The sequence below is a fragment of the Ruditapes philippinarum genome, unplaced genomic scaffold, assembly GCF_026571515.1.
Source record: "Ruditapes philippinarum isolate M1 unplaced genomic scaffold, ASM2657151v2 ctg10487_1_1_1_1, whole genome shotgun sequence".
NCBI classification, from domain to species: domain Eukaryota; kingdom Metazoa; phylum Mollusca; class Bivalvia; order Venerida; family Veneridae; genus Ruditapes; species Ruditapes philippinarum.
The window spans coordinates 4,457-31,557 of NW_026864915.1; the positions used below are offsets into that span (position 1 = coordinate 4,457).

Below are 27,101 nucleotides of genomic sequence, written 5' to 3' on the forward strand. Positions count from 1 at the left end.
TCACGAAACATGATAAAATGCCACATATTTTCACGAGCTGGCATATCTCATGACATGTTTGTTCATTTTACATTACACCTATAATGCAGCAAGTATAAAAAGTCTTCACAAAAAGTAGTATGCAATCGTACTTATATTACATACGAATGTATGTAATATTTTCCTTGTTTATGATATGTAATACTTTTAATTTTGATTGTTGTTGGAATTCATACCTGTATGGTTTGATTTTGGGTGCTTCAATACCTGCGCCAGTTTTCATTTGCTTCATGATATTGTAAATTTTGTATATTCCCATTGCAACTCTTTTGTAGCATGCTTGACCCTCGTTTGGTCTCTCATTTGCCACTGTCTAGAAGAATGGGGCTTCTGGATCAAGCATTTCATTAGCTCTCTTTGATTGATATAATTTGTATAATGTGATAGAACACTTTTCAGGGGTACCTGGTATAGGCCAAGCCTTTGGTTTATATGTTCTGCAAATGAAACCAAAATTTTCAATTTTATATTTAATGCAGTAAATTTGTTAAACTGTTGTTACTTATAACCTAAAAAAGGGAGACATTTTAAATTTAATATTTTATTTTTATATTTTTAAATTTAATGTTATTTTTACCATACTTAAAAATTGAATTTTTTTTTCATGTGTTATTTGATTTTCTATGCCAGGTAGCTTAATTGGTTAGAGCATCCCAAATTTAGTTTCTATTCAGATTTGGGAAGGTTTCAGGTTCAACTCCTGATCTGGCTGAATTTTAAATGCACTATTTTATTTTTATTTAATAGATTATCATTATCAGAATTAATAAGAGGATATTTTTTCATTGGAATATATTTTCACAAAACATGATAAAATGCAACATATTTTTACAAGCCGGGACGGCATTTTTACAGATTATATCTGATATTCCTAGGTTCAGCACCACTTCTAGTTTAGGTTTGGCGCTCGGTGTCATAAATCAGGTACTCTCCGTGGACTATCTGATCTTAATTTTATGTCTCCCCATTTCAGCATAGAAGCTTCTTTTCCAGTTTGCATACCAAAATTTGATGTGCAAGCAAGCCACATGGAATTGAGTAAAGATAGTGGGTTTCCTGTCCCAAGTGATTCATTTTCAATCATTTTGGTTTCCTGTTCCAAGTGTTTCATTTTCAATCATTTTGGTTTCCTGTTCCAAGTGTTTCATTTTCAATCATTTTTTGTAGATGGTGGTCTTCTAGGCATTCAGCAGCATGAGGCTTGTTTCCCTTGCCCAAGGAGTTTAGCTCCATTGATTTTTTTCTGAGGCATTCTCTTGTGTTTATAAATTCTCAGGAGTCACCTTTTATACCAACCAGATATTTTTTTGATTTTAAATGCATTTCTAGTAGGCTACCAATAAAGGCATCCAATGAGCCTGGTTCATACTCATTCCCATTTTTTTTCTTTGCTGATAAAATGAACCGTTGCATGTATGTGTCTAGTCTCAATATTTCGACGGCTTTTATAATCTGATATTTCATAGATGTCTGTCTTAAGATATATGCGAGGATTGAGAAGGAATAAGTTCAAAATCAGGAATTTCTTGGTCATGATCATTACCTGTAGCATTTTCAAAAGCTTTTTCAATTTCTGACTCAGTCATATTATCAATAATTGAATTTTAATGAATAATTAGTTAGATCTAAATCAATTTCTTGTTGTGCTTCCATTTTTTTTGCAGAAGACAAAAATTAGTTGTTGTGGGATAGAAGTTGAAATAAAATTTCAACTCATTTTAGCTCACCTTGCACAAAGTGCAGGTCATCTTTTAGGATAGCCAACCAAATGTGTCCGTCGTCCGGCGTCTGTCCACATTTTATTCAAACAACATCTTCTACAATACCACTTGGCCAATATTAATGAAACTTGGCAGGAATACTCTTTGTATGAAGTTCTATCAAGATTGTTCAAAGAATGCCATTCCATGCTCAACTTTGGTTGCTATGGCAACTAAAAGAAAAAACTTAAAATTCTTATACTTCAAAATGGAAAGGGCTAGAGCTTAGATATTTCTCACAAGGCTTTAGCTTGTTAGTTTTTACAAAGTATAGCCAAATTATGGTCTAGAGTTGAAAATTTGTCTCTGTTTTGGGAGTTAAAGGGTTTTTTTTACTGCAAGGTTATATAGACTTTCTTTGTAGCGATAAATTGAGATAGTGTATCTTGTATTTTTTGTCTCAACAGACATTGTTATGAAGATTTTTCTGTTAAAGCATAAGAAAGATGAAAAGTTTGTTGAATGTGAATGTTAATTCAAAACAGAGTCAATCAGAATAGCACAAATTTGAGAGCTACAGTGAAGTTGAATTCCCCATTCAATAATGAATTCTTCCATTAATTTCGTAACACATCAGAAAGGAAGACTGTGTCATTTCCGAAATACAATGTAAAATATTTCGGTACTTGACAATGACTTGCACATTTTATTGCGTAAGATATTGCACAAAGAAACGAAAGTGAACAAAAAAAAATTTTTTTCCACAAAAATTAGTTGATTAAGATAAAAGTTTAATTTTCATTACGGATATTATTTTTTGTATCCTTCCGGTCTTCGGGAAAAATCATGTATTTTAACATCGTCTACACCGGTCTTACTGACGAACGATTATGTCATAATATTTCATTCTGAGAACAAACAAACGATTCAAATCATTAAATAATGCATACCAATCAGTCCTTAAAAAAACTTTGCCTAAGAATAATCTGACCTCGAGTTGAGATTATAAATAGAACTAAACCGGCGGTACCACTAAAATACGCAACGGAGATTTTTGGCGCAACGGGCGCAACGGAGTGCAAAATTTAAAATGTGGCGATAAAATACGATTAGCAATGCAATTTGTTTAAATTTATATTAGTATGTGCTGATTAGAATAATATTTTTAATTTATAGAAATCATCTAAAAACAATATTTTCTATATTATAAGCATTGTATTGTTGTTATACCACTCATATCTCCGTTGCGCAAAAAATCATTGGCGTAATGGAGATTTTTTTTTTCAAAACTAGCAAACAAAGTAATTTTAATTGAATTTGCATTAGTATATACTAAATAAAGTCATTTGATGATATTACAGAATCAATGTTAAGGTGACAACAGACACTTTCCGTGGTACTCATATAAATGTCATTTTAACCATTTTGTTTTAGTAATAATTGTTATTTATTTCAATCTTTGTGCATTAAATGTCGTTCACCATTATAAACAAGAGGGCCATGATGGCCCTGAGGTCGCTCACCTGTATGAAGCCCCCCCCCCCACACACCCATAAGAAGATGTTTCATTTAGCTCAGTGGGCTATTTGGGTTTTTTAAAAGAAGATTTTTTTTAAGTTTTTACTATACACATATAGTTAAAAACAATGACACCCCTGGGGCGGGGCCAATTTTGACCCCAGGGCTCTTATTTGAACAAATTTGGTAGACATCCATTAGAACATGGTTCATGCTAAATATCTGAGCTTTAGCTCTTTGGGTTCTTTAAAAGAAGATTTTATAAGTTTTTACTATATGCATATAGGGAAAATCAATGACCCCCTGGGGCGGGGCCAATTTTGACCCCAGGGCTTTTATTTGAACAAACTTGATAGACACCTATTAGAACATGTTTCATGCTAAATATCTTAGCTCTAGCTCTTTGGGTTCTTTAAAAGAAGATTTTATAAGATTTTACTATATGCATATAGGGAAAATCAATGACCCCCGGGGCGGGGCAAATTTTGACCCCATGGCTCTTATTTGAACAAATTTGGAAGGCACCCATTAGAACATGGTTCATGCTAAATATCTTAGCTCTAGCTCTTTGGGTTCTTTTAAAAGAAGATTTTATAAGTTTTTACTATATGCATATAGGGAAAATCAATGACCCCCTGGGACGGGGCCAATTTTGACCCCAGGGCTTTCATTTGAACAAACTTAATAGACACCTATTAGAAGATGTTTCATGCTAAATATCTTAGCTCTAGCTCTTTGGGTTCTTTAAAAGAAGATTTTATAAGATTTTACTATATGCATATATGGAAAATCAATGACCCCTGGGGCGGGGCCAATTTTGACCCCAGGGCTTTTATTTGAACAAACTTGGTAGACACCCATAAGAAGATGTTTCATGCTAAACATCTAAGCTCTAGCTCATTGGGCTTTTTAAAAGAAGATTTGTTTAAGTTTTTACCATACACATATAGTTAAAAACAATGACACCCCTGGGGCGTGGCCAGTTTTGACCCCAGGGCTTTTATTTGAACAAACTTTGTAGACACTTACTAGAAGATGTTTCATGCTTAATATCTAAACTCTAGCTATTTGGGTTTATTCAAAGAAGATTTTAAGTTTTTGCTATACACATATAAGGAAAATCAATGACCCCCGGGGCGGGGCCAATTTTGACCCCAGGTCTTTTATTTCAACAAACTTTGTAGACACTCACTTGAAGATGTTTCATGCTTAATATCTAAACTTAAGCTATTTGGGTTTTTTCAAAGAAGATTCTTTAAGTTTTTACTATGTGCATATAGGGAAAATCAATGACCCCCTGGGGCGGGGCCAATTTTGACCCTAGGGCTTTTATTTAAACAAACTTTGTAGACACTCACAAGAACATGTTTCATGCTAAATATCTTAGCTCTAGCTCTTTGAGTTCTTTAAAGAAGATTTTATAAGTTTTTACTATATGCATATAGGGAAAATCAATGACCCCCTGGGGCGGGGCCAATTTTGACCCCAGGGCTTCTATTTGAAACAACTTGGTAGACACTCATTAGAACATGTTTCATGCTAAATATCTTAGGTCTAGCTCTTTGGGTTCTTTAAAAGAAGATTTTTTAAATTTTTACTATATGCATATAGGGAAAATCAATGACCCCCTGGGGCGGGGCCAATTTTGACCCCAGGGCTTTTATTTGAACAAACTTTGTAGACACTCACTAGAACATGTTTCATGCTAAATATCTTAGCTCTAGCTCTTTGAGTTCTTTAAAAGTAGATTTATAAGTTTTTACTATATGCATATAGGGAAAATAAATGACCCCCTGGGGCGGGGCCAATTTTGACCCCAGGGCTTTTATTTGAACAAACTTGGTAGACACTCATTAGAACATGTTTCATGCTAAATATCTTAGCTCTAGCTCTTTGGGTTCTTTAAAAGAAGATTTTTTTAGTTTTTACTATATGCATATAAGGAAAATCAATGACCCCCTGGGGCGGGGCCAATTTTGACCCCAGGGCTTTTATTTGAACAAACTTGGTAGACACTCACTAGAAGATGTTTCATGCCAAATATCTAAGCTCTAGCTCTTAGGGTTTTTTAAAAGAAGATATATAAAGTTTTTTCTTTCGGTTGCCATGGCAACCAGAGTTCTGCATGGAATTAAATTCTTTGAACAATTTTTAAAGGTGACCACCAAAGGAACAATCCTGTGAAGTTTGGATGAAATTGGCCTAGTGGTTTATGAGGAGATGTCATTTAAAGTAAAAGTTTACGGACGACGGACGGACGGACGACGGACGCCGGACGAAAAGCGATCACAAAAGCTCACCCTGTCACTTTGTGACAGGTGAGCTAAAAAAAAACATATTTGAAAATGATTGATTTTGAATAAAAATCATAAAATTTTAAATCGTCATATCAAAGTCATTTTTATTTTTTTTTCTCTTGGACCCCTATGTTTCACGCTAAATAATTGCATAATACACAAATATAGCACCAGAGAGGGTCACAAGTTGCGGTAAGATACTCTCACAAGAAAAGCATTGATGCAAAGCATCACAGGGCGTCCAAGCAAGAAATGCAGCAAGTGAAGATGAACTAGTACACATATGATGACAAGATATTCTTATAAACTACCAGAAATGTATATCACTTATGAATGAGCGGACGAAAGACATTGTTCATTATGAACTTTGATTGGCATGCTAGAGATTAGAATATTACTTGTTATTTCTTTATGATCGTGGTTATTAATAGCAACGGATATACATGTATGCAATCATTTATAATCCATATGTGTAACGCATGATCAACACGTACCACACCTTTGTAATTGTCCCTTATTATATGTTATCGCTATTAGCGAAGACCCCCTCTTAAGGTATCTGTTCACACTTTAAGTTAGTAAAAATATGACACTGGTTATATTACCATGTTGATCATGTTGAGCATAATTGTTTATTATACAATAATTGTAATATCTATTAATTTTAATAAAAAAATACAGATTTTATGAATATTGTTTTCTTTTCTTTTTGTGTTTTATGTGCTATTTTAATACTGAGTTTTTACTACTCTTTTTTTATTAAAATTGTGAAATAAATTTTAAGAATTCAATTGTCATATTGACCGACGATTATAAGTCAAAGCTTAACTGGAAAAAGTCAGTAAATTATGGTTTATCTTTTAATATATAATATTGTTTATTTTTAAACCATGTACATGTACATTTGTATTTTTCTTTATCATTTTTAGCTCGACTATTCGAAGAATATGAGAGCTATTGTAGTCGCCCCAGCGTCGGCGTCGGCGTCAGCGTCCGCGTCGGCGTCTGCGTTGGTTAAAGTTTTTTGTAAAGTCAAATATCTCAATCATTACTTGAGATATTCAATTGAAACTTACAATACTTATTTATAGTAACAAGGTACATCATATTGACAAGTTGGATAACTCTGTCTACAATATTGACAGAATTATGCCCCTTTTTAACTTAGAAATTTTGGTTAAAGTTTTTTGTAAAGTCAAATATCTCAATAATTACTTGAGATATTCAATTGAAACTTACAATACTTATTTATAGTAACAAGGTACATCAGATTGACAAGTTGGATAACTCTGCCTACAATATTAACAGAATTATGCCCCTTTGGAACTTAGAAATTCTGGTTAAAGTTTTTTTGTAAAGTCAAATATCTCAATTATTGCTTGAGATATTCAAATGAAATTTAAAATACTTTTTTATAGTAACAATGTACATCAGTTTGCAAAATTGCATAACTCTGCCTGCAAAATTTGAAGAATTATTTGCCCCTTTGAAACTTAGAAATTTTGGTTAAAAGTCTTCAAAGATATTTACTTGAAACTTTACACATGCACTAAGGGTCATAATTGGAGGGTCATAATTGTATGTCACTGACCAAGTTCCATAACTCTATCTTGCATTAAGGCTGATTCATATCCCCTTTTCTACTTAGTCTCTTTGTTAATGTTTACATGCAAGTTTTACATATCTCAATAACTATTAAAGATATTTATTTAAAACTTCACATTTGCATTAAGGGTCATAATTGTAGGTCACTGACAAAGATCCATAATTCTATCTTGCATTTAGGCTGATTTTTCTCCCCTTTTTCAACTTAGAAATTCATGGTAAAGTTTTGCTTGTAAGCTGTTATCTCAATTACTACTGAAGGGTTTGTGCCCTTTTTTGGGACAATTTTATGCATTCATAATAATAAAGCAGTGTTTTACTTGATAAAACATCTTAATTAGAAGCCTATGTACCTTTTCTGTCAAATTTATGTATTCATAGGTAATTAGTATTATTATACTCAATAAAACAACCTTGTGACATTACCTTCCGAATAGTCAAGCCAATATTGTATAATTAGACTCTCTCTAAGGCCTATAACATGAATTTATTAAAAAAAAATTATACCTTTTGTGATCTTAAAAAATTTAACATTATCAAGGCTCTTTTACTATCAAGCACTTAGAATAGTCGAGCGTGCTGTCCTACAGACAGCTCTTGTTTAAATTATCAATCAATTGAATAATTCATAAAATCTCATTTGTAACTTTGAATAATTCCTCGGCATCTTTACTAAACACGGATAACAAATTAAATAAAATGTTTCAAAGTTGATAATGTCATTTTAATACCATAAAAATGTACCTTTTTCTCAATTATTGTATATATCACGGATTTATATTACATATAAATCCGTGTACATATTTATTGTTTTTATCTCATATAGATTAAATGAAACATGCTATTGTTTTTTTTTTCTAATTGTAACGAATTATCAAACATCTACTCCAAAACCGGGAGAGACTGGACAATAAACGTGTGGTACTATTTGCCGGTCACTAGTAAATCCCGGTCAAAATAGACCTGGAGAGACCGGTAATTACCGATAGGAGTGATAAATAGATATATCTATAAATATATTTTTGGAATATTAAGGTCATCAACTGATCTTTCTAGGATACATGTACAACAATAACATACCATGATAACCCACTGTGTACTACAAAATGATAAATAAAAAACCCCGAAGAGCGTGATTTATTGACGGAAAAGGTTATTTCATTTGACAATGTTTGCATTGCGAAATTCTCCAGTTCGCTATTCATTGTAACATATCGCGACATTTAATTCTTAATTAATAATCAAGCACCCTCATACCGATCGGAATGATCGGCTTTCATTATGACCGACAAAAAGGCTCGAGAAGTTGCTGTCGCCCTTTCACAAAATCTGATTTCATTTCATAAGGGTGCCGCGCTTCGGCGCGAACACCAACAACATTTTATCACCCAGTGACATCTGACCAATTAAAGAGCTGCAGATAAATATCAGTTAATAGCAAAAACTTCTTCAAATATTAATATGATTTACTGTCCGTCTAGCTGGTATCTGTCGCACGTACATGTCACGTGACTATCGGTAAAATTTGAGGCACTTCCTGTACGAAATTTTGGCACGGATTCTGGGCGGAATTGGCACGGAATTGGCACGGAATCAGTGATTTCTGGGCGGACCAGGGACGGAAACGCAAAATCCGTGCCATTCTGTCTCACAAGAAAAATATTTTGTTCACATTAATAATATATTGTCAGACTAATTTATATTTTTTGTACTGAAAAACTGTATTAATCTTAGTGTAGAATTTGAAAACATTCACCTCCAAAATGCTTAAGTTTATAATATAAAGATTTTTCATACAGCTTGTATTATAATACATTTACTGTATTATGAATTTTAAATATGATTTTAGGACATCATCTAAAAGCAACATTAAAATAAGAATGCTTTTTAAATTTGAATATACTATAGAATATAGGGCAGTCACATAGGGACAAGATTATAAGTGTGCTTGCCATTTTAAATTCTAAGAATTCATGATTTTGTTATAAAAAATATAAACAAAACAAAACAGTGCATGAAATAATCTCATATATGATGCCCTTTTAATCTATATAAAATTGATCAACCAATATGCCCAATAATTGCTTTTATTTACGGTAGGTAAATAAATACTACAATGTATATTCTCACTGAGATTATATTCACACAGATTTTACACTACACAGATCAGAGATGTTCTGATAAAACTCTACTGACCAGCAGTTTCCCATCATCTACGCATGACTGGTCATTCCAACAGATCAGGCTGTTCCATGTAATTATTTTGGGGAAAGATAACATTATAAATTGCATATGTAGAATTTGTCTAGGACATATTGCAATTTTTTTTGTACAAAAATTTGTAATTGTTTTTTAAAATTTATATATATCTATTTATTTGATTTTTCTTTTACATTCAATGAATGAAAGTTAAGATGATGAGTAAATTAACCCTGTTTTACATAATGATGGACCGGTCCATTATACAGTAAACTGTTGTGAATTTTGAATTCTAAGATATCTGGGTCAGCAAAAAGAGTGGAGGATGTACTTGATATTTTAACAATTTTGGAGTAAAGTTTTGTTTAAGATCTCAAAGTGTTAAAGTAATTGGTATGATAACATGGGACAAGGAGATGTATAACATAATCAGGTAATTATTAACTTTTGCCGGCTCGCCACGGCGAGCCGGTATTACGTTAGGATTTTACTGAGAAACAACCTAAAACTCCGAATCCATCCAAAAATTTAATCGAAGCTTGGCTTCCAGCTTTCTACAAAATTTATCTATCAGGGCTAGGATCCAAAATTATTTAGCCAATCAAATTTAATCTTACATAGCGTCAAAAAACCTTCAATTTTCACGCCATTTTTAAAAAGCAGCAAGTATTATTTTGAGCGCAAAGATATAATGATGATTAAAATGTTTGTTTTCATGAATTCTTTTCAATAAATAATATTTACACTGACTTTTGATTTCGCGATTTCACCTGTTCCTCTGTAGTAAGTTTTCGTTTGGTTAATAAACATATGTGTACATCTGGTTCTGTGCATTTTTTTCTTTTTCCTTTTTTCCGGTCATTTAATCCTTTCCGGTATTAAGTGTATACATTTACTGGCCGGGATCCGGGACGCCCCGGATTGGCCGGGATCCGGGATCGTATAAGATATAGAGGGAAAACTAATAAACTATATTTGTGTTGATTATTGTCGTAATGAGGCCATTAAACATTAAGTTTTTTTATTGTATGTAATAAACGTTAAATTAATTAAACTTAGGATATAAATATATTTAGAGCTATTTATTAATAAACTTAAAATGCGGAAATCACAATACTTATAATTATATGCCTAATTAATTGGAAAAATCAAAGACTACATTCTTGAATTGGTCAAATCCTGGGACCCCTTTATGTTTTAATGCGATCCCAGCTTTTCTGAAAACTATATTCTTGAACTGGCCAATTCCTGGGATCTCTTTATATTTTAATACGATCCCGGCTTTTCTGAAAACTAAATTCTTGAACTGGTCAATTCCCGGAATCCCTATATGTTTTAATAGGATCCCGGCTTATCTGAAAAACATCTTAGACTGGTCAATTTCCGGGGTCCCTATATTTTTAATAGGATCCCGGCTTTTCTGGCTGAATTGATAGACAACTTGTGTTTACTTTAGGACTTATGTCTGTCACTCATTCCAATACTAAATAACATATTACGACTTAACTTCGGGCCTGTCTAAAACGCGGACGCCTTAAGCGGACAATATAAACATATAGGGAAAACGCTGACAATATAGACAAAGAGGAAAAAAGCGGACGATATATAGATATATAGTGTAGACTAATTGGTGATGATTTTGGGCATTGATGAAGTTTATAAAAATGATGTGTAATTGGATTTATACTTTAATATATAAAAAATATATAATAAATTAGCAAATTGGGAGAAATATTAAAGTAATTTATGATTGAATGTCAATGAATTTTATATTATATTTATATGACACATTTTCGGAATTTCTAAATATTGAAAACTAATATATGAAACAAATGGATCAAATGAATGTCTTTAGAATTACAATGATGGTACTAAATTGGCAACAGTGATATGTAATTAAGGATATGTATTTCATTTTGGCATTGTTTTTGTCTGTCTTTATGTGCAGTAGGCGGACAAAATTTTTGTTCGCAAAATAAAAAAAGCCTTGATTTTTCAAAATCAAAAGTTTGTAAGAGTAATTTTTAATTCTAAATTATTGATATAAATAAGTAATGACAGGCTGTTGTTTTTTATTGATACAATATAAGCAGAAGCGTGCTGCAAATTAACGGTAATTATATAAGTGTGAACAACACGCTACTGATTAATCGTGTCGGCACTTAGCTAGAGATAACATGATACGCATTTTGCGGACAATATAGATATATAGGGAAAACGCTGACGATATAGATATAGAGGAAAAAAGCGGACGATATAGAAATTTAGAGTAGACTTAAGTATGATGAGGTGGGAATCGATGAACTTTATAGAAATGCTGTATAATAGAATAATATATTCATATACGTAAAACTTAATGGCAAATAAGATAATATATTTTTTTTTCAAATTACGAATGATACTAAATTTACCACATTAGAAAAAAATAAGGATAAAAACTTTCATTCACATTTGTACAATGATTTTTTGGACAAAAACACGCTTATTTATAAATTCATGTTTTTAAGGTAATTTTAAAGTTTAATGGTCGTTGATAAAAAGAAAAAGGCATGCACGTATACTCTTGTGACGGACACGTGTTGCAAATTAACGACAATTAAGTGTCAACAACATGCTACCTGATTGAACCTGTCCGCTCTTTGCCCTATTTTTGCGGACAATATAAATATATAGAGAAAAAGCGGACGATATAGATATAGAGGAAAAAAGCGGGCGCTATAGATATAGTGTAGAATGATGTGTGAGATAAAATTATAATAAAATAGATAATGATAGTGTATAGTAATATTGTGCAGTAACAAAAACGAAGATAAAGAATGAACTTCATTGCAATTTTATTTAAGCAATATAACACATTCGGTACATGAATTTATTTTACACATACAAATAATAATATCAATGTAACAACTTAATATATGTATATAGCTATAAAGAATATAACAATCACATATTTTAACAAAATCCCTTACTTAAGACAACAATATTAAATAGACAATGTAATACACGTTTATAGAGATATTTTTTTATTTATAACAGTTTTCTATTCTCCCGTTCTATACATTTATTTCGTCAGCGTTTTCCTTCTATATCTATATCGTCCGCTTTTTCACTATATGTCTATATTGTCCGCATTTTCTGTAGCCACTTTATTAATTGTACAAGGGTGAGATGTATGATTACTTGAAATATACAAGTGTCGGTGCGTGATTAAGTCAAATACACAGGTGACACGTGGATACTTTAATTAGTTGATTGGTATTTATAGCAGAAAGTTTCTTTTATTTACTTAATGGATAAAATGTAAATAAAACTAAAAAATATTATGAATTAAAGAAAGTTAATTGATACAAATTAATTATATACATGGTAGAAGCCAGATATTTTTTTATTTATAACAGTTTTCTATTCTCCCGTTCTATACATTTATTTCGTCAGCGTTTTCCTTCTATATCTATATCGTCCGCTTTTTCACTATATGTCTATATTGTCCGCATTTTCTGTAGCCACTTTATTAATTGTACAAGGGTGAGATGTATGATTACTTGAAATATACAAGTGTCGGTGCGTGATTAAGTCAAATACACAGGTGACACGTGGATACTTTAATTAGTTGATTGGTATTTATAGCAGAAAGTTTCTTTTATTTACTTAATGGATAAAATATAAATAAAACTAAAAATATTATGAATTAAAGAAAGTTAATTGATATAAATTAATTATATACATACAGATACAGATACAGATATTTTTTTATTCATAACAGTTTTCATAACAGTTTTCTATTCTCCCGTTCTATACATTTATATTTCGTCAGCGTTTTCCTTCTATATCTATATCGTCCGCTTTTTCACTATATGTCCGCGTTTTCTATTTCGACTTGATGAAATATGGTATAAAGTATCAATTTTAATAATGTGACAAAGTCATTCACACTTAATTGTAATGCTTTAAGTTAATTTGCAACACGTGTATTTTCACCGGTAAACGTTAATTTTCAAAAATATACTCATTCGCCCACTATTTCATAATTATATATGTACACAAAAGAAGATTCGGCTAATATGTCAATTAATGTGCAATATAGAAACAAAAGTAAATTACAAATCATAGTAAATTGTATATTTTGAAAAGAATGTCAATCTACACTATATATCTATATCGTCCGCTTTTTTCCTCTATGTCTATATTGTCAGCGTTTTCCCTATATGTTTATCATGTCCGCGAATTGCGTATGCAAAGTGTTCAAATATATTCAAACTTATTTGTTGTGCCCTTATTCAGTTTTCCGCACGTGACTGTTGCATGTTTTGTACTGTTTAATTAAAAGTTATTAAGTCAATTAACATGAACAAATAAAAAACATAAATTTAAGAATTTGAACAAATAAATAAACTAAAGTCTTTTTAATTATTATTATAATTACACCTTTCAGATATTACTTTATAAAAGCCAATTATTAGCCTTTAATATGAATTTAACTATGCTCAGTCATTTTACACTATATATCTATATCGTCCGCTTTTTTCCTCTTTGTCTATATCGTCAGCGTTTTCCCTATATGTTTATATTGTCCGCTTAAGGCGTCCGCGTTTTAGACTGCGCCCTTAACTTCGTATAAAGAGACATCTTTATGAATTCTACCTATCTAACATTTATTTGGTCAAGGTCAACAGGCCATACAGTAAATGTGCATAGACATAGGGACTTCATTATATCTGTTTACATGCATCTTCATATATACTCATATTCCTCTTTCTTAAACTGAGAGAACTGGCTTCCATAACTTTATGTCACTTTTATTTTGATGTTCGCTGAAGTCTCTTCAGCTAACAGAACTGTCATTTTTACATTTAAACGCACCCCTTGAAAAAAATTACGAAGCGAGTCGCTACTAGCTTTTTTAAAAGCTAACCTTGTAGTTACATTAATTTTATATGACGACTATCAATACTAAGTAGCCAACTAAAATTTGTAACAAGAGGTCATTGTTGTTTTAGTACTTTCAACTTCATACATTTGTTTTTTTTTCTGATAATTGTTTTAAATCTTTAATACATGTATAATTTGCAAGTTAAAATTATTCAATGATTTTTTTGTTAATATAATGGTTGTGTAAATCTATATTGTATAAATAGCATGTAAGTATATCTTTTGCATTTCCTGGAAATTAAACAAATTAAATAAATTTGATTAAATAGGACTAAATGGTACAATCAGTAGTTTTGTACAGTTGAACATGACAGTTGTACAGGTCATCATAATCATTTATTATTTTACATGTTTGTGTTGTCTTTCCTATGGAACAATCTAAAATTACATTTTACACTCATAATTTGCAGGCTGCTCAGGGACTTAAGTGCTGACTGTGAGATTCCAGGTGTTTAATAATGATGTGCAGTATTAATCCTGAAAAGGTATATTTTTAAATTTCTATACTTAACTATTCAACATCTTTCCTTGAAAAATACATAACCAGTATTAAATAGTGTCACACATAAAGCAGTCAGTTAATTCTTATACAGAGCAATTCTTTAACACTTGTACACTTGAATAACTGATTCTGTGTTGCTTTACTATTTTTGAATATGCTTTATAAGCATAGTTAATATTTAATACTGTTGAAACATAAAATTTGAAATTATTAAAAATTATAAAATATAACTGCATATAATTATGCAATAAAACATAATTGAGCCATGTCATGACAAAACCAACATAATGGGTTTGCGACCAGCATGGATCCAGACCAGCCTGCGCCTCAGCGCAGTCTGATCAGGATCCATGCTGTTCGCTATCAGTTTCTCTACTTGTAATAGGGATTGTAAGCGAACAGCATGGATCTTGATGAGACCGCGCGGATGCGCAGGCTGGTCTGGATCCATGCTGGTCGCAAACCCATTATGTTGGTTTTGTCATGACATGGCTCAATTCATTACAAAATATTTGTTTAATTAATTATGAATTTTATTATTAAAGGACTGGTGAGCACAACCACAAGAAGTTCTAGGAAACACAGGCAGTGGACTTAAAACAGACATGGATTAAAGAAATAGTAATTTAAATAATTAGAAACATTTGAAACAAATTTATGATTGAAACACTTTCAGCAAAATAATTGCAAAAAAAAAAAACAACAAAGTGTTGGATTCTAAGATTCCAAAACCTGCAGCTAGAAAAAAACTGTTTGTGTTATAGTGAATGTAGGGTATTCTATTCTGTATTTGGACTTAAGGATATGATATTTTTTTTATTAAATTTTGTGAAAGAAAATTTAATGTGATACATTATTGATAATTTTATCCCAAAATATGTGATCATGATAAACTCATAAAATTCCGCCCCCTGAATTCTGTCACAGAATTCCGCCCAGAATCTTGTTTGACAATTCCGCTCCGAAATTCCACCCCAAGGTTCCGCCCCAAGATTCCGCTTCAAAATTCCGCCCCAAGATTCCGCTTCAAAATTCCGCCCCAACTCATTTGCATATTTCGTCCCAATTCCGCCCAGAATCCGTTCCATTTCCGCCTGGAATCCGGCCGGAATCCGTGCCAAAAGCAAATGGTTTAACACTTGTATATTCGGGGAGAATTTAAATTTCTGGGCGGAATCTGCCTTTGAATTCCGCCCCATTTCCGTGCAGAAAATTTCGTACAGGTTGGTGGGGGGGGGGGGAATGGAACGCATTTGCGCACCGCTAACGGGGTATTTAATTGCAGGGTTTAACATCTCTTTGAAATTTTAGGGGTCCAGTGGATTCACAGTCTAGAAAAGTAGGGGTCCAGGCCTGATTTTAGGGGTCAAAAATTATATTCACTATATATAAGACTATGAAGACCACTCTATTTTGCTTAAAATCATTTATTTACCCTGTAAGAAATATGCATGTATATTGTACTGTTTTAATACATTATCAAAAGATATGATTTCAATATCTTTTCTAAAAAAAATAAAATCTTTGTTGCGCCCGTTGCGTCCGTTGCGCCAAAAATCTCCGTTGCGTATTTTAGTGGTACCCCTAAACCGGAAGTACATGTGACGAAACGTCTGCCATGACGTTCAAGAAAATTGAGAATTTTTTTAACATAAACTCGTATTTCATAACAAAGAAGTGAAGATGAATACAATTATCGGTGTGCTTCGTTGAAACAGGTATTTTGTTAACTATGTGTGAAGTATTAAGGCATGACATTCAGTATTTATATGAAAATATCAGCTCCCGGCGTCCCGTGTTATGATTTATAAAATTATAGAGTGGTTGGACCAATGCTCGGCGCATACCAATGCTCGGCATAAAAAATATTTTTTTAGAATATCTGAAAATGTCTCGAGTTATCTCCGATTTAGGTCACTGGTGCTTTTACTGCTTTCACCATTTTATCCTGGTGTGGTTCACTGCTGGTAAAGTCACGTGAATATGCTAATAGCAGACGAACAATTAGTTCTGGCTTCCATAACTTTATATGTCGCTTTTATTTTGAAGTTGCGACAGTAAAGTTATGGGTCAACCCTATTTGCAAAGGCTACCAGAATTTGACAGTTCGTGCGCCGTGCATAAAAACCTACTAAAATCACCCTTATTAATCAAATGTGACGATTGTTCTCTTTAGCCTTGATTCTGTAATGATATTTAGTGGTTTTGTACCTAAATTGTTGGTAAATTAAATTGTAAACAAATATGTTATCCTGTGTTAAATATATAGATTAATCTTTTATACATTATAAGTAATAAATACATAAAAATTAAATGATTAGATTTAACAACTAATCTGAAGCAATTATTTGATATAACGGGCATATTTTTGTTATTAGTAAAATATCAGAACAATTCGTCTAAAAATCATTCGAACTCAATACCATTCGTACCAATATTCGACCCATTATCAATATCTCTTGGATGCTTGATTTCTTCAACTTCAGTAAACTATTATTAAATATAACTACGTTATTGGGTATAAATAGAGCTCAAAGCTGTGGACGATCAGTCTCTGTCCAGCTGCCGAAGTGTCAACACCACAGAAATAATTAATTAATATTTTAGTTTAATTACTTGGGTTCTTGCACTATTTACGAAGTATTTCAATTGCATCAATTTAACATTGCGTTAGGTGTAATTGTTATTACTAAAGTATTGAAAACTCGATATCCAAGTGTTTTTTCTATATATATTAAATAGCCTAAAAAGTGTCACCCCAATTTTATATTAAGTTCAAGGACCAATTATTATCTTTCAAACACGTTACTGTTATAACATTAGTTAATTAAACTTGATTCCAAAGTTTAAACAAATTATTGTATAATCATTTGTAACCAATCAACTGGCAAAGTAGCCATAAGAAAAATTATATTTAACAGCTAGCCCATGCACGTTACACAAATTTGGGTCAAATTAAAATATTATTTGATAAACAAATCAATTTTGAACCAATTCATGTTTTGTTTTTAAATGACACTTCAATGACATTGTGTACCCAACTATTTTTAGAGAAATATGTAGAGGATGTTTACAAATATGGAGTCTGCTTTCAAATGAGATCTCGCGGGATTTCATGTTTTGGAAATTCTAGCATCTATTTGTAGTAACGGACCATACACTATTTTTAGTAAGTGTATAATTTTATATAAAAACAAACAAATAATTCGAATTCATGAATCATCACTCAAAACAATATAAATCCAACATGTTTTTGCGACGGACGCGCCCTCAGGCGCGTTCAGAGCTAAGTCATCTACACATGGGATTTCGTTGGCTACACTCGCGCAATGTGTCCTAAACCAATTAACAGCCCAAGAAATAGTACATGAATTTGATCCTTCAAAACTCCCATACTTTGTCTGGATATCTTAATGTCTTCCATATTTAGCCTTTTCAATTTCAAATTAAGTTATCCAAGTTAAAATATTAACGTATATTATTGATAAAAACGTTGTAGTCCCGTAGTATTATTGCGCAATATGCAAATTACTGCTGAAACGATTTACCGCTGTCGAAAAAGTAGGACAGCAAATTATACTACAATAAAGTGTAACCTCTGAGTTCCAAGACATTATTAGTAGGAAATAAATATTTCTACATTATACAAAACATTATTATTAACAAATCAAAAGTTTTTCGTGACTCTAGGATAACTCGCGCATTAATAAAAGAAGAACTATTTTCGTGACTCATACCGCGGGTTTAGCTGAATATTCAGCAGTTATTAATATATTAGATACAGTTCAATGGCTAGTATAAATATCTATTTTTGAAAATGCATGTAAGACACTTTACCGCCATGTAGTCTTGAAATCATGGTAAGGAAGTTATAATATCAGTTCTACTTCCGATTCTTGTGGTTTGTTTACATATTTTACTAGGTCATGATATGAGTTAACCTTCGATATTCTAAAAATAGATTCTGCTTTACCTGTTCTGATTTTTGGACAGGCGATTAGGAAGTACAACCAGCGGATTGTAATGCAATAGTTTTAGAAATGCTATACAATTGTAAGAAGCAAACAAGTTGAAAATGGAATTTAGTGTGAAGTTGAAAAGGACAACTAAACACTGTAGTGCTTAAGTGACATTTAAATTAAAATAAAAACGATGTGCTCTGGCCTCTACATCTTTACCTTGTAAATAAAAAATCTAAGACATACACTATTAATTGCTGATGATTTTAACCAATTTTTTTTTAATGAGACATATCCAAGAGAAATAAAAATACAAATGACTTATATTTTATTGTCTGTATGCCCACTATGATATAACTCGAAGCAATTCTAAATAGCATTCTCAAATGTACAATGTATTATGTTTGAAGTTTATTTGCCTGGATTTATTCTAGAAATATTTCGTTGATAGTTTTTTTTTTCTATTTACATATCATTTCTTAGAATAAATCGATAAGGACACTGATTTACAAGTTTTGACCAGAGTTTTAAGGCATAAATTTTATTCTGTATTTAAGTGCTTGAAAGTAGAAAATCTGAATTATATCAATTTGGGACACAAAATATATTGCTCTACAAATCTCGAACTTGTATGGAACAAATTTTCTCTGTTATATATTTTGTGTTTTGTTTTTATTTTGTTTTGTTTTTCTAAAAGAAGCCTTGGTGTCTCTCCGGTTGCATGTCCGTCGCATTCAGTGCTGCAGCACTTTGATTGGTACAATGTCTGTTATTGAATAAATACACCGTTATTCATAATTGCAAAGCCATGTTTTCAATTAAAAATAGCATTTGGGTCACGTGTCACCAAATGGCATGTAAAGGTATCCGAACCTAAATTCTCGCTGGTCACGTGATAATTAGGGCAGCAATGGCGGCCAATTTTATGAAATGTGAACCCGCTGATAAACTTTGAGGCAATATTTCATTAATCTAACATTCTGTGTTCAAAAATATATAGCGGTCAATATACAAAAAACGTACAAAATCTCCCAAGGAGTTGCCATCTTGACATGTATCCTTCTTTATTTCAATTGTGGAATAATTAACAAGAAAACACATTTTACTTTGAAATCAGTAATGTAATTTGTATTGAAAATAAACATTTTAAATGGATTAAATCCTTTATTGAACAAGTGTCAATACAAAAAATCATTACCGTTACGCAACAAAAAATATGTTATCCTGTGTTAAATATATAGATTAATCTTTTATACAGTAACATAAGTAATAAATACATAAAAATTAAATGATTAGATTTAACAACTAATCTGAAGCAATTATTTGATATAACGGGCATATTTTTGTTATTAGTAAAATATCAGAACAATTCGTCTAAAAATCATTCGAACTCAATACCATTCGTACCAATATTCGACCCATTATCAATATCTCTTGGATGCTTGATTTCTTCAACTTCAGTAAACTATTATTAAATATAACTACGTTATTGGGTATAAATAGAGCTCAAAGCTGTGGACGATCAGTCTCTGTCCAGCTGCCGAAGTGTCAACACCACAGAAATAATTAATTAATATTTTAGTTTAATTACTTGGGTTCTTGCACTATTTACGAAGTATTTCAATTGCATCAATTTAACATTGCGTTAGGTGTAATTGTTATTACTAAAGTATTGAAAACTCGATATCCAAGTGTTTTTTCTATATATATTAAATAGCCTAAAAAGTGTCACCCCAATTTTATATTAAGTTCAAGGACCAATTATTATCTTTCAAACACGTTACTGTTATAACATTAGTTAATTAAACTTGATTCCAAAGTTTAAACAAATTATTGTATAATCATTTGTAACCAATCAACTGGCAAAGTAGCCATAAGAAAAATTATATTTAACAGCTAGCCCATGCACGTTACACAAATTTGGGTCAAATTAAAATATCATTTGATAAACAAATCAATTTTGAACCAATTCATGTTTTGTTTTTAAATGACACTTCAATGACATCGTGTACCCAACTATTTTTAGAGAAATATGTAGAGGATGTTTACAAATATGGAGTCTGCTTTCAAATGAGATCTCGCGGGATTTCATGTTTTGGAAATTCTAGCATCTATTTGTAGTAACGGACCATACACTATTTTTAGTAAGTGTATAATTTTATATAAAAACAAACAAATAATTCGAATTCATGAATCATCACTCAAAACAATATAAATCCAACATGTTTTTGCGACGGACGCGCCCTCAGGCGCGTTCAGAGCTAAGTCATCTACACATGGGATTTCGTTGGCTACACTCGCGCAATGTGTCCTAAACCAATTAACAGCCCAAGAAATAGTACATGAATTTGATCCTTCAAAACTCCCATACTTTGTCTGGATATCTTAATGTCTTCCATATTTAGCCTTTTCAATTTCAAATTAAGTTATCCAAGTTAAAATATTAACGTATATTATTGATAAAAACGTTGTAGTCCCGTAGTATTATTGCGCAATATGCAAATTACTGCTGAAACGATTTACCGCTGTCGAAAAAGTAGGACAGCAAATTATACTACAATAAAGTGTAACCTCTGAGTTCCAAGACATTATTAGTAGGAAATAAATATTTCTACATTATACAAAACATTATTATTAACAAATCAAAAGTTTTTCGTGACTCTAGGATAACTCGCGCATTAATAAAAGAAGAACTATTTTCGTGACTCATACCGCGGGTTTAGCTGAATATTCAGCAGTTATTAATATATTAGATACAGTTCAATGGCTAGTATAAATATCTATTTTTGAAAATGCATGTAAGACACTTTACCGCCATGTAGTCTTGAAATCATGGTAAGGAAGTTATAATATCAGTTCTACTTCCGATTCTTGTGGTTTGTTTACATATTTTACTAGGTCATAATATGAGTTAACCTTCGATATTCTAAAAATAGATTCTGCTTTACCTGTTCTGATTTTTGGACAGGCGATTAGGAAGTACAACCAGCGGATTGTAATGCAATAGTTTTAGAAATGCTATACAATTGTAAGAAGCAAACAAGTTGAAAATGGAATTTAGTGTGAAGTTGAAAAGGACAACTAAACACTGTAGTGCTTAAGTGACATTTAAATTAAAATAAAAACGATGTGCTCTGGCCTCTACATCTTTACCTTGTAAATAAAAAAATCTAAGACATACACTATTAATTGCTGATGATTTTAACCAATTTTTTTTTAATGAGACATATCCAAGAGAAATAAAAATACAAATGACTTATATTTTATTGTCTGTATGCCCACTATGATATAACTCGAAGCAATTCTAAATAGCATTCTCAAATGTACAATGTATTATGTTTGAAGTTTATTTGCCTGGATTTATTCTAGAAATATTTCGTTGATAGTTTTTTTTTCTATTTACATATCATTTCTTAGAATAAATCGATAAGGACACTGATTTACAAGTTTGACCAGAGTTTTAAGGCATAAATTTTATTCTGTATTTAAGTGCTTGAAAGTAGAAAATCTGAATTATATCAATTTGGGACACAAAATATATTGCTCTACAAATCTCGAACTTGTATGGAACAAATTTTCTCTGTTATATATTTTGTGTTTTGTTTTTATTTTGTTTTGTTTTTCTAAAAGAAGCCTTGGTGTCTCTCCGGTTGCATGTCCGTCGCATTCAGTGCTGCAGCACTTTGATTGGTACAATGTCTGTTATTGAATAAATACACCGTTATTCATAATTGCAAAGCCATGTTTTCAATTAAAAATAGCATTTGGGTCACGTGTCACCAAATGGCATGTAAAGGTATCCGAACCTAAATTCTCGCTGGTCACGTGATAATTAGGGCAGCAATGGCGGCCAATTTTATGAAATGTGAACCCGCTGATAAACTTTGAGGCAATATTTCATTAATCTAACATTCTGTGTTCAAAAATATATAGCGGTCAATATACAAAAAACGTACAAAATCTCCCAAGGAGTTGCCATCTTGACATGTATCCTTCTTTATTTCAATTGTGGAATAATTAACAAGAAAACACATTTTACTTTGAAATCAGTAATGTAATTTGTATTGAAAATAAACATTTTAAATGGATTAAATCCTTTATTGAACAAGTGTCAATACAAAAAATCATTACCGTTACGCAACAAAAAATAATAAATAAATCATGTTCAAATTGCATTATAAAGAATTAGTTTTTAAAAAACATTAATTCTAAAGACACAAAATTGTAAATAAATGACGAGATATATCTAATATTATTCTGCAGTCTATGGGGCATGATGAACTTATCAAAATTATAAATTCAGCAAAAAAGGTAGTGGAAGATTTTTTCTGTCAACACACCAAGTAGTCTCTTTCGAAAATAAATCAAATTAAAACATATTGATCCAATCATTTGCAACATAAACGCTTTAAACTATGTAATAAGTCCATCTGAAATTTAATTTGTAAGGGAAAATATCATACGTGACGGTAATGATTTAACGTAACGGTATTTACATATCACGTAACGGTAGTGAAATCAACAATTTAAACGAAACTGAAGCAATATAGCACATTTAATGTCCATTTGATTATACATTTTAAATGTACACGTAATCAACCTAGAGGAATGTTCATTTGAAAATTAGATTTTTTTTCACAGATTAAGCTCTTTCGCCACTAACTTCCACATTGTTGGTGGAATTTGGCAATGTCTTGATGTAACATGTTCCGGTTTGTCCGTCAGAAGTGTGTGAGAACTTGTTCTTTGTTATACCATAAGACATCATCGATCATAGGCCAAAAATATCTGTTATTACCTACTCTGTGCATTGCCTGAAGAATAAATAATATGAAGTATAAACATGTACATACATAATTATTACGTAATTTAGAAATTATGTCAATTATATAAATAAGACACTAGCACATTTTTGGTGCATTTTTGGTAAATGAGAATTTTGTACCTTAACTTCTATTTCGTCCTCATCAACATCAAGAATAACTCCTGGGAAAGGGAGTCCATCGTATTGTACAACAACATATCGACCAATTAGATTTTCCTCAACAACAGATACTTTGTTCAGCTGCACAACATCAACATTTTTCTCTATGAGTTCCGACATTGTCACCTGAAGAAAACATGATAAAATCATAAAGCGCTGGTTGATGTCCAACAGACGTATATAATCATGACAACTTCATATTGGGACTTTGTTTGATAACTTGAGTTTACATGTGCAATGCTTTGCAAGCACTTTTCATTCTTCCTTTACAAATTCTAAAATATGTTTGTAAAAAAAGTTAAATAGTTCACAATAAATTGTCACAATTTTTTCTATCTTGTTTTGTCATATCTTAATTTAAAATATATACCTAATAATTGATCATACCTTAAGCTGAGGTACAGTGTGAACATCAGGTTTGAAGCAATTGCACTGTAATTTGGTCGGGTGTTCACAGAAACACGACAGCACTCTAGATGTGAATGAATGTGGTTCCTCCAATACAAGCTGTAAATTAAATTGATTTTGTAAGTATACTGCATAAAATGAAAATAAGTATTACTTTATTACTCATATGCAAATAATTAACTACTTATATTGTTTTGTATTTTTAACAAATTAGTTATTGCCATAATTAAGCTTCATATGTATGTGTGTGTGCGTGCGTGTGTGCGTGTGTGTGTGCATTTATAAGTCTGTGTGTGTTGGTGTGCTATTGAATCATCTAATTTTCTAGTCCTTAGATATTCAAAATGCCAAGTATTTGAAAAATTAAGATATTTACCTGGTGAATTTTCATAGTGCCTTGCAAAGGGGATAGGTTTTCTGGAACATCTTCATCTATCTCACAGATCTTCTCTTGAGGTATAAGGAATAATTTAACTGACGTTGTGTCCTGTATTAAATTTATGAAATCTTTTGCACATGTTATGTCTAATTCTTTAACAATTATAGCTTGGTCAGCAGCTCGCTTCACTGCTGCCCCAATACCATCTGCAGGTCCCTTGCCATGTGCAGCTTCTAAAAAGTTCCATGTTGACATTTCAAAGCCATATTTTTGAATTTTTTGTTGTCCAAAGATAGAAATTCTGTTTATTTCTATATTGGGTTGTAGGCCCGTCACTGACAAAATGGATGCGTTTGTATTTTTTGCCAGTAGTAACATGATTCAGCACTGGTTCAAGGTGTGCCCATATTGCTGCTGGGGTCATGTCTAGGGCTATCAGCTACAGTGCAGAATGGTATTATGTTATCTTTAGTGTAAACAACACCTGTGTGAAGTGAAATGAAGTTTCGTGAACCACCGAAATGCATTGCTTGAATTTCGTGTGCGTATTTGCAAGCGTAGTTTTCAGAAAAATCAATATGTGCTATCAATTCTTCATGTGTAAGGTTTCTTCTCAGATAATGTAGTGCTTTGTACTGATTTCTTATATTAAAAATGTGCCTACACGCCCTTTGCATTTCGTCGTTTATTTCCTTTGCAAGAATTAGTCTGGTACCTTGCTCTTGCTGTTTTACAATTTTTGTTACAATTTTTGAGTTTTCATTTTCATTGACTTGCTCTCGCTTTGTCTTCCATTCATGCCAGGTGGTTTGCTTATACAGATCTGTTTCCTTCGCCATGGCTAAAGGTATTTTAAGATCTTTGCATTCATTGCATTCTCTGTACATGCATTCTTTGCTTGTATCCTGGCATACAATCGTTTTGATTAAAACGTTTAGTTCTTTTGTCTGGACTAAGCCATCTTTGCATGCAGCGTGTAATTTTAAGTTTAAGTTATCATGGATTTTACACATACACGTTTTTTCTATCCTTTTCTCGGGGTTTGATTACCCAGAATGGTCTAAGCTTGCAAAACAACTGTATGACATTGAATTATTCTCCGATAGATACTTAGCGTGCAATGTTTTTCAGGTCGTCAGCTAAAAATCTGATCTGTTTCTTTGTCCCGTTTCTAGTGATGGTTGCATTTTTATCAGCAGTAATTCGCGAAACATCATCTCTTTCAAAAAACTCGTGTAATTTTCGTTTCATTCTAAGAGTTTTTTATGTTAGGCTTACGAAGAGGTTTTTTTCAAGATGTCTTCGAGATATTGCTAATGTTGTATTTGCAATGTAGTTAGACCATATTGCTTTAATATTCTTTTCCTTGTAAATACCCTGCTATCAATCTTTTTTCTTTATTTGTCTTAGCCATTTTGTATCGTTGTCTTATATTGTTAATCATTGTAATTGTACAGCAGGAAGGCCTTCACAGGAGAAATTTATTTTTTTCTTTATCATTTCTTTGTATCGGGTCATACTTATCAATGCCATGTACCTTATGTTTAAGACGGTTGTATCGTTTCTTGTATTTTTCGGTAAGGCGTTCCTGAAACTTGAGCTTTATTTGTAATGTTTTGTTTTTACGATAACACTTAGCTTTGTCATTTTTTCTCTTTCGTGCATATCGTTTTTTCATGCTGCTTGATCTGTTTGTTTTCAAGATTTTCCGCTCCTTGGTCATTTTTCATATAATCCATGCTCAGGAGAAGTTGGCGGAGTAATCAAGTTATTGTAACATTTCTTCTTTGTCTGTAATATTTAGAGTTTTCCCTCCAGCGCTTTCGTGTGAGTCTTTTTTCACGAGCTGACATATCTTCTATTGTCTTTAACTTTCCCTCTTCTCGACGTCTTTTGTTACGCTCTCTCTCTTTTTGTTTGTATCTGGCATGGGCATCTGGGTCTGCCCGCTGTTTCTCGCGCCAACGCGCCATACGCTCTTTTGCTGTGAGTCCCATTGTTGCAGTTGTTTTGTTTTTAATTTTATTAAGTCTTTAATGTCTGCAATACAATCAGCGAGGTCGCAAACACGTTTCCCCCAGTAAATATCCTTTTCCTCGTCTCGAAGATTTAATAAGCTGTAGAAAATGCGCTGTGTGTTTCCTAAATACCGGTCAGTGCTGTTCAATATCAATTTGAACCCTGAAAGTATTGATGATATAATTTAGGAAGAAGGTAAACGTTATTTATTTAAACTTGTGTTATTTTCTATATCTATATATATATATATATATATATTATTTAATGCCTTATTTATATAATATATATCACTTAATATAATGTAACTTACAATTTTATATCTGATTATCATTACCGTTACGTCAAATATCACTAACGTTACATACTACGTTCGCAATTTCTGTAACGGTAGTGATTGTAACGGTAGTGAGTATAAACAAAATATTCCCCGCTGGAGAGCCTCTCTATATCACAATGTTTACTATTATACTAGCTTCGAGTTTAATTCGGTATGTTCAAACAACAGTAGCAAAAATATTATTATGTTACTAAAGCAACGATCTTAAACATATATAACGGTAATG

At 31.9% G+C, this 27,101-nt stretch overlaps 1 protein-coding gene across 1 annotated transcript; it reads right to left on the reverse strand.

The window, feature by feature from the left end:
- Nucleotides 1-22,890: 22,890 nt before the first annotated feature.
- Nucleotides 22,891-24,774, reverse strand: LOC132727272 (uncharacterized). Its single transcript, XM_060712701.1, has 4 exons — nucleotides 24,517-24,774; nucleotides 24,120-24,239; nucleotides 23,694-23,858; nucleotides 22,891-23,562 (listed from the first exon to the last, which is right to left on the reverse strand). The coding sequence occupies exons 1-4, from the start codon at nucleotides 24,772-24,774 to the stop codon at nucleotides 23,470-23,472; spliced, it is 636 nt and encodes a 211-aa protein (XP_060568684.1). The 3' UTR covers nucleotides 22,891-23,469.
- Between the last annotated feature and the right edge of the window lie 2,327 nt (nucleotides 24,775-27,101).